Source organism: Bombyx mandarina, chromosome 12 (genome assembly GCF_030267445.1).
Source record: "Bombyx mandarina strain Sakado chromosome 12, ASM3026744v2".
Lineage (NCBI taxonomy): Eukaryota > Metazoa > Arthropoda > Insecta > Lepidoptera > Bombycidae > Bombyx > Bombyx mandarina.
In genome coordinates, this window is record NC_143219.1 from 1,971,913 (window position 1) to 1,981,665 (window position 9,753).

The 9,753-nt window shown below is 36.2% G+C and overlaps 1 protein-coding gene across 1 annotated transcript; it reads right to left on the bottom strand.

Moving 5' to 3' along the window:
• Nucleotides 1-3,485: 3,485 nt before the first annotated feature.
• Bacc (nuclear regulator Bacchus) lies at nt 3,486-6,204 on the bottom strand. The gene is made up of 3 exons (XM_028174958.2): nt 6,013-6,204; nt 4,545-4,740; nt 3,486-4,462 (listed from the first exon to the last, which is right to left on the bottom strand). Exons 1-3 carry the CDS (start codon nt 6,115-6,117, stop codon nt 4,413-4,415), a joined length of 351 nt encoding a protein of 116 aa, XP_028030759.1. The 5' UTR covers nt 6,118-6,204; the 3' UTR covers nt 3,486-4,412.
• Between the last annotated feature and the right edge of the window lie 3,549 nt (nt 6,205-9,753).

Genomic DNA, 9,753 nt, shown 5'->3' on the forward strand with positions numbered 1-9,753 from the left:
CTTCAAATTTTTAAAGCGTTCTGAGCTTCAGCCGCATCGAATTATGCTGAACACGACTACAACACTTCCAGTGGCCATATGGACTAAGTTCAGCAATTGAAGAAGCAGTCACGGAAAGTATGTAGGTATTGCATTGGTGGCGAAAATAATACCGATACCTCTTCAAGGAACTCTGATTTAAGAATCTCAATCACGATAATCAATCTAGGAGAATGTTTTCCCCTAGTCTCTCAAAATTCAGACGCTGACAGGAATTCTAATATTATAGCTTCCTACTTAGCCTTTATTTCTTACTTTGTGCGTAATTTAGACATGCGTAGTTCCGGACCGAAATAGTTCCTGGAACTATGTCCTCATATGGAACTATATCATTCAATCCGAGTTGTCAAAATTAACATGTTCAGACAGTTCCATTTCCATTCCAAGTGTACTGTTATACAGGAACTACGAACGCGTTGAACATGACGGACATGCGGACATGATTAGAGCATAGGTATCGCGCGGCGCGGAGGCGTGGCGCGGCGAGTCCACCCGAATGAGTCCCGAAGCGACACGAGTCCACGTAAAGAGATAAGGCGAAATGTGGCGCTAATACGAGGGAGTGAGATGGAGCGAGTGCATGCAACTGCGTGTGGAGTTCTTTCACATTACATTTTTATGAATATTGAAGTTATGTTCTACGACCTACGTGTTACAGTCGATAGTTGAATGAATTAAAATGTTTTGCTTAGGATTTTGACCTTGACCATGCATCATTCTTACGAGCACTTAACCTTAAGTGTTTGTAGACCATTTCTTAGAAAATCATAATAAAAAATTAGAGAATTTTAAAACATTCACCACTTTCGCTAGTTTTGTTAGCTACATTACGTAATGAAAATAAAATATATTGTTATCTCGGTTATGGGAAAAAGGTTGTAAAGCTAAAACGAGCTCAATATGTTGTATATCAGAATAACGTGGTATTTTAATAGACAATTGATAGGTTATAGTTTCCGGTGCATCGTACAATACATTGAAAAATAATGAAAGTAGTAGACTAATTGAAATTATGACAAAGTGGAATAGTACATTAATAAATTATGAAACAAACTAACAATGAACCTAAAATTAAAAACCTTACAAAATAATAATTATAGTAATAATTGCCATCAGCGGCAATTTATTTTTATAGTGTTTTAAAAAAATTGTATTATAATACCTTTTTTGAAAAATATTGTGTAATTAATGATAATTTAATACGTGATTCGCTACACTACAAACAGCTACTAGACTTAACATGTCCGCGGAACTAAACGGCTACAAACAGCTACCAGACTTAATATGTCCGCGGAACTGAGCAGCTACAAACAGCTACTAGACTTAACATGTCCGCGGAATTAAACAGTTCCGCGGACATGTTTACTGGAACTAGTTCCGACACTCTAAAGAACGATGTCATGTTCAATCCTTTTCCGAACATGATTAGCGCACGTCTAGTGCGTATGCATTTTCACTTAAAGACTACAATGCTAAGCATTTATACTTTGAATTTCTAATCTACGGTAGGTGATTAAAAAAAGTGAAATTTACGAAAATCCAAAGAATCCATTTCGTTTTTAACGAGTAGGTACCACCTACCTACCTACTACCTACGGGTGCATGGATACGGTACTATAATTTCGACGCCATTTACTGCGAATGGAAACTTAGTGTAACTCGTTTAGTAGTACAAATAATCGAAACAAGGATGAAAGTTTCTGTAACAGTATTGTCAAATTCGTCCATCTTGGTAATTCAAATCCGAAAAAATATCATTTACATCGGTAGTTCATATTAGTGGGCATACACAACTATACAGTATGTGTATCTTGGTATAAATGAAGGGATAATTTAAGGTAGTTTTGTAACCCTACAAGCATGATTCAATAGTTTCGACATACTCAAGCTACTTATTACCTATAAGTTATTTCCATATTTCGGACTCGTGTGGTCGCGGCCTAGTCAATTGCGCGAGGTTTATTTTTAAAAGTCCTCACTAATCAAAGTAGGTATCTAGGTAGATACTTGTATTAGGTATTGCTTTGTTGATTTTGGTTCGGGTAAATAAACAAACTCGAAAACAAAATAAAATTTTACTTAATCGGTTGTATTTACATTTCGTCCACTGTAAAATGAATAATATTGTTCCACATAACAAATAAATAAGTCATACAAGATATTCACAATAGTCGTAGAAACACGACAGCTCGTTCATACCACAAATAAAATAAGTGCAGATTCCTTGTTCTTGCTCAGAAACAAGTTTATTTTTACTTATTGTAACCATTATTGCGCCTAGATTAAAACTCCCAATAATTTTCCTCTAGATGAAAATGTCATGACTCAAAAATTTGTTAACGCTAATCGAACATATTTAATTAGTCAGGGGTCTATTTCTTAAAGTTAAATCAATCTTTGTAAAAACGACGCCCCACAAAAGACTACCAACGAAGTGAAATAATGGCTTTAGTATCAAAATCGGACGCCACAATCCTAGGCGCTAAATAATTGGACGTTGTCTACGGCCTCGTATGTATGCATCGCCGATTATTTGTCCGACTCATAGCAGCAATGTATAGATACACAGACAAAGATCCGAACGAATGATCGCGTTGCATTAACGTGGTAGCGGCGAGCTCGATAGACAGCGGCGGAGCCACGCCGGGCGACGGCGTCAAATCGAACGAGGCCACGCGTTAGGCGGGGGCACGCAACCGACCGGCTTCGTTACTCACTTCATCGTCCTTTCGTAAACATGTGACAGTGCCTACCTACCTTACACACTTAACATTAAACCTAGGAATCTCTTGTTCCACACCTTGAAATCACTGGAATACAAAATAGTTTTAAGCTATAATATACTGTAAAAAAAATAATTAAAAGAATTTCCGGCATCGAGACGCGATTGCAGATGCACTTACTCGTATTGAGCCCACTAACACTGCAAGATAAGATCTACAATGACAAAATTGTGATGATTTTCTAGTTACCGTATCTAGTTTGTGGTTTTAGACGCATATTCACCAGAAGGTACGACACACCTCATCACATCTAAAAGTGTCAAAATATTACGACGAATGTTTGTTTTTAAACCCTGAAATAGTTTAGTGTCCCCCACACCCTCAACAGTAGTTAAGATGGCTCTGACAAAGCAATTTGCAAATTCTGAAGTTTTGCTTTCACGACGCTTTTACATCGTAAGACGCGATGACTACTGGAAACACAGCCACGGGATTATACTACAAATATTATAGCCTAGATCTATTGTAAGTTATGATAACAAGATTTATTTACTCTAACAATAGGTAAAACTTTGTCCATTGTAAAAATTGAGCTTTGACTTCAGTATTTCAAAATTTTGTCTACACAGGTACACACTACTCGTGCTTGCCAGTCCAAAATGACGTACGCATCCTTCGAGTTTCCATGCACTTTACTTATACAAGAAAAATAATACACTCAAATAAATTCATTCATATCAGATTTATTCAGGCAGACAGGTCTGCCTCTGCACATACGTGTATCCACATTCCACAATTTTATTTAAGTCATTTCAATCTATAGTGGATACATATTAATCGTCAGTATTTCCAGTGTCAAATGCCCTCGTATCTTATTATTCAGTACAGCTTTGGTTGACTTAATTACATTTCATATTTCATTTTGTACTCTGCCTGTTAATAAGAAACTAAACATGTTGATTGATCAATAAACCAAATTATTATTTACATTTCTTAATACATAATTTTGTTCAATTTTCAAAACTTTTACGCCGCCAAAAACTTTAAAACTGCTTTAAATGTGAAGAATTGTTAAAAAATTGAAAACGTAACTATAACTAATAAACATTTTGGTCTTCTACTTTTGGCGCCATTAAATTTGGCGCGCACGAGTAGTAAATGCTACTTGTGAAATATCCGGCATCATAGAAAAATATCACAACTTTACCATTCAACAGGTAAACCTAAAACAGAGCTTTATTACTAAGAATAAAGTTTGCCTAAAGAAAAGGGAAATAGAAATATTTGTACATTACATGACAAATTTCAACAGCATTAACTAAGTCACGTTGATTACACATATTCTTATTACAGCAAGTTCAGGAAATTAAAGTACAGCTTCGGTACCAACTTAAAACATCGTAAAAAAATTGGAAATCAGTATTCAATTTCACTTAATTAATTACATTTGTCATTTAAATTAGAATTGCACCCGTTTTAGGTGGGAGCAGAGTCGGCCCCGCGTGTTCCCAACTGTAGTGAACTTCTATTGCTTTGGGGCTCTCATTTGACTTTTAAGACAGTTGGGGCGAGACGGGGCCGCGTCAGTCCAAGGCGTCACGAGCACTAACACTTCACTGTGACATTGTCCATAAAAGGCACGAAGCGTTATTACGCATCGTCTTCTTCCTCCTCTGCAATTAATTCTTCTTCACCTGAAACTAACCCAGACAAAAACGTTAGCGTTTTTCCTAAATTTGATTGTAATCTGCCCATTTCGTTTATTTTGGTGTAATTGCTAACCTTCGCCTTCGATATCTTCATCCTCTTCTTCTCCTAACTCCTCATCATCTTCTTCACCTTCCACTACTTCTTCATCGTCGTCATCCTCCTCTCCCTCAAAAAGCCCGTCGACGTCTTCATCATCACTGTGTTCGTCGTCTTCGTCACCTCCTCCGTTTTCTTCCTTTCGCGCCTTTTTCGCCTCTGTCGTTTTTTCCTATAACAGTAAACAGTACCAGGTACTTAGTATCATTTTATACATTAAAACTTTGAATGTTTTACTATATTTGCACCTATTATGGAATTGTAATTCAATTAAAACAAATCGCAAACAGATAATTATTACATTAATGTTCATTTTGTATTAAATACACACTTGCATTGAAAGTTTGCGGGAAAAACGCCAATGCAGCTAATAAAAGCAGGTGACAAAGATTCGAGACGATAAAGAAGCGTGGGTCATACGAAGTGTGGAGGGGAAGAGCTAGGCCAACACGGGGCCGGCGTCATACGGGCCTTTTTGCCGTGACACGATCAACGGTTACCGCGCACACATTAACCGCTTGTGAAGCCATGCTAGACTACCAAAACGATCTAAATAAAACATAACCTACAAGACATGTTTAACTGACAAAACACTTCATAGAAGAAGCGTAAATTGCTCTCATACAGTAAACGACGTAAATCATAACAGCAGATAGACAAAAGAACACATTAATTAGTAACTAACATCTACTTATTTAGTCCAAACATTACCGGGTCATTGACTGACTTTTTTTAGTTAAATGCGGAAATTTCATTTGTGTACCAAAATGGCAAAAACGCGGTAAACAAACGCCACGTACTTTGATTGCATGCAACAAATGCTGAACGACAGTTGAAACTGTGATAACAAACATCGAATCTTGGCGCGTCTGAATATATACATGCTACTTGAAGACTAGAATACCGGCCATGTTACCTATGAAACTAGCATCACGCTAACTCCATAGAATAGCAGTGAGCAAGTCTAAAATAGCCATAACACGAGGCCCTGAAATCAACATTTCACACCGTAGATAGGTTGGCCGAGTGAATATGAAACATTTCTTTTATTTTTAAATTACCACTCAATGAGGACAGCGTACGTTCCCGCGCCATGTTTTTTCCGCCAAGGTCATGCCTATAGTATAATACCAAAAACGAGTAAACAAAGTGAAGAAACACAAGGTCTTAATGTATTAAAACCGAAGCCCAGTTGAAAAAGTTTGTATCATTATTGAACGCATCGATTACCTCACTCACGGCAGCGCATTCTTTGGTCTTAGTGACCGAAAATATGCCGGTTAGAGAACGTTACCGTAAGCTGTATTTAGGCGGATTTTGGAATGATTTTCTTATTATAGATATCTGGAGTATGCAAAACCGTGTTTAGAAGATATTAGTAGATCGTTCGATAAAATGGCGAGTGATTAAATGAATACATATTATGTTTGACATGTGCACTCACCTCTGCTGCCCTTTTCGCTCCTTTTAGTTCACTTTTGGCGTCACCTTTATTCTCATCGCCGACCTTGTCAACGGCCACTTCACTGTTATTTTCATTGGTGCTCATGATTGTTCTGATTTTGATGTACAATTACAAAGTCAAACTAAGAAGTTGTTTAACAGTTCGTGTCCGACGCGCGACTGGCAAACTGACAGAAAACTAAAACGAGCCACGAGCGTGATAGCTTGAAACGAAGATGGCGCGAGCCTCAACATACGCTTCGCTTCTCATTGGTGGAAACCGGCAGCCATTATAAAACTATGACAAGCATGTGGAGAAATGATGTGTATTCCTATATGATTAATACACAATTTGTCAACAAAAAAACCTGCTCATCTTGTGTTGAAATTTGTCTGATAAACTAAGAATGTCTTTTGTATTTAGATGCGATTCGTTTTCTCAAAATACAGTGTAAAAACTACATGCGTCGACTGTATCATTTACAAAAATCGTCACTATGTGGCGCTAATCACAGTTTATAAAAATGGCGGGAAGTTTAAGTCTCATTGTGTGCACATGGCATTATTATAAAGCAAATTGAGTCAATATAATTATTCCATTTAAGATAAGGCATTTCTACTAAAATAACAGCATATGTAAATGTTACGAATTTATTCCTCTCTTGTTCCCATATTTTATTAATATTATTTCTCCAGAATCGTTGTACGCTATTTTTGACCTTGCCAATACATTTTATGTCAAATTTCGTATCACTTTTAACCAAGATATCTAACAAAAAAATTTACCAAACTTAATACATTTCAAAGTAATATCAGATTTTGTAATTATTGTAACGCCTTTAAGAACAATTTATCTACATGTAAAATAATACCATTAAAATTTTCATTAATCATCTTTATTTACATAATACGACTGAAACATTCACTCTTATAACATTTACATTCTTCACTATATTTAAGTTTTTAGTTTTCACAGTTGTAAAAATATCGATTTGGGGTGAAATCAATATTAATGATTAAAAATGGTATTTAAATGTACATACAAAAGGCGGAATATGTGTAGGTGGTTCTGAAAGCAAGGTAAAAACTTTTAATTTCCGAAAGTATCGAAGTGCCCAAACAATATGTTCAAGAATTTAATGCAGGATTCCGTTGCTAGGAAATTTTAAACAAAATAACTTTAAAAGGACAATGTTAACGTACCTGCCTGAATCTTAACAATGGAGATTTTAACCATTAAGTAAATGACAAGATGACGCCTTTTTCATCTACTACAACTGTATCATATTATTGTCGTATTGTTAGTTTATAATATAAATTTATTGTTTTAGTTTAGGATCACATAACTTCATTTAACCGCAGACTAATAAAATTAATTGTTATTTCAAGATGTGTTCCCATAATCTGGATTAGTAGTCTCTAGTACAAAAATGTGTGTGATGTATGAAAATGTATAAATTTTAATATAGCATTTTGATAACTTGAAAAACATCAAAAGGTTTGTACTTATCTTAGTAATGAAACCTTCATGCTGTGAAGTTATCGGGACCACTACCCGGCTGACAACCTGGGCTCGTTAGCTTAGTAGGTACTTAATCGTTTACTACAAATAACGAAGTTTACTAGGCACCAAAACTATACTTAAAAACATCTAAAACGAAATTATGAAAAATAACAACATCAAAACCTTTACACAGCATTTATTTAAATATAAATTTCAAATGAACTTATATATCACAGGTATTTGGGTTGAACCAATTCAGCTATGGGTTGAACCAATTCAAAAGTCAGCTATTGCTACGATATGCTTATGAAAACAATAGACACTTTTTAAGTTTTTTTTTAATATATATTCTACTAATTATGTTAAGTCATTGAGTATTTTGGAAATAACTAATAAATCAATTGAACTAAGGGTTAACATTTTATTGTCTATGATAAAGTACGGAACTTCGCACATGATGGCAGCGTGCTTTTGGCTTTTAGTACTAAACATATGAAATAGGTACGCCAATTAGAAAAGAATGGCGCTCCACCTCGTATGTTGATGGTAGTTTTAATCTTCGAGCTGAAGGCCGAACTCCCTACGAGGTCCCAGTGCCTAGGGGCGCGCGAGACATCTGTAACTTCGGCAGCCGAAGATGGTAAGGGCCAACCTACTAATCGTATTCCGTGCACTATCGCTCGACGCTCGAGACGTCTATGCTACTCCGCCAGCCAGAATCAAGCAAGTCAATTTTAAAGCTGTTGCATTTATTTGGAAAAAAGCAATTATCACGATTTACTTTTTGAATATGCTTTATGGAATACTAATGTGCATAGGTGAGCCAGAGTTCGACCTCACTGCTTGCTTTTATCAACACTGGATTCCAACCAATTCTTATTGATTTTCAGGTGAATATTTTCAGGTAAAAAACCGCCAATATTATTGGGATTACGTCGATAAATATTAATCGTATTGGTTTGGACGCATTACGTTTACGAATCATAAATGGTCACGCGTATTGACAATTTAAACATTCGACCAAAATACATTTAAAAAAAAACATACGTGAAGGACTTAGGACATATAACTAAAATCAGGGTAAAATAAGCTCTTCGTTCATTAAACGTTGGTTTAGTGACTCGCGGTAATCAGCAGCTCGCCCCGGCTTTGCTGATGCCAATTGCCAAGGAATTGGATTGGAATGGTTATCATTCACCATAATGGGAACAATATACCTACTCGTTTGCCAGCTAAGGCAGGAAACACACACACAAGATTCAATCGTCGTTAATATTGTACATATATCTTTAGAATTATAGAGAATCAACTAAAAAAATATGTTTTTTTGGAAAACATCGAATAAAATTTTCAAACCGAAAGGACGTGTGTAGAGGAAGGGGACGGAGTGAAAGAGACAAATGGATGAGTTTGTCCCTTTATAAGCTACTTTTGGTCATTTGATTTATTAAGAGACCCTGAAAAGGGTCCTTCTAGGTTCATTTTTTAATTGAAGAGCGGCTTGGCTCTGCGCCTGGCATTGCTGACGTCCATGAGCCACGGTAACCGCTTACCATCAGGTGGACGTACGCTAGTCTGTCTGCAAAGGCAAAAAAAAAATTAAAGTCGAAATCCAAAAATTTCGAAATGAGTCTCTATGATTCTAAAGATGCGATATATTGTACAATTGTTCTATAAACAAAGCATTTTATATTATACTACAGATTGCCGATACTACATCAACGCGAACGATAGATGTCATCTACATAATTATGTACATGACTGTTGAAAACTACGAAAATTTGATTATAAGTTTCGCTTATACATCCATTATGGAACGTTAATTATTTTGGCAACTTGCAAGTTTAAAGGTTCCAGCCTCCATCTGAGAAAGAGAGCAAGTTATTTTTTCGCCAGGGGTACCTACCTACTCGTGGACTCTTCACACATAATAAGTGCAAAAATAAAATTTACAAAAAAAAACACTATAAGTACTGTGAATTTATGGGACACTAAATGATATAAAAAAATCAATTTTCCCTAAAATTTGGGGAATTACTAAACGCGACGGTATGTGAATAATAACAGCAAGGTTTCCTAAACAGCCGAACGCGCGCGGCGCTGGCGTCTGCGAGGTCAATGACTTCTCCGACTCACCTAGACTAAACATTGGCAGCTGTTTTTTTTTTGCTTCTTTTTGGCTTTTACATATTGATGTATTTAGCCACTGACAGTAATTCACAGCTTTTAGTTCCGTCG

Excerpts from the sequence above, each read along its gene's own strand:
- Bacc (XM_028174958.2), bottom strand. The coding sequence starts at position 6,117 with ATGAGCACCAATGAAAATAACAGTGAAGTGGCCGTTGACAAGGTCGGC. Across the intron at positions 4,741-6,012 it reads GAGCGAAAAGGGCAGCAGAG|GAAAAAACGACAGAGGCGAA; the intron begins GTGAGTGCACAT and ends TTACTGTTATAG. Across the intron at positions 4,463-4,544 it reads TGAAGATATCGAAGGCGAAG|TTTCAGGTGAAGAAGAATTA; the intron begins GTTAGCAATTAC and ends TGTCTGGGTTAG.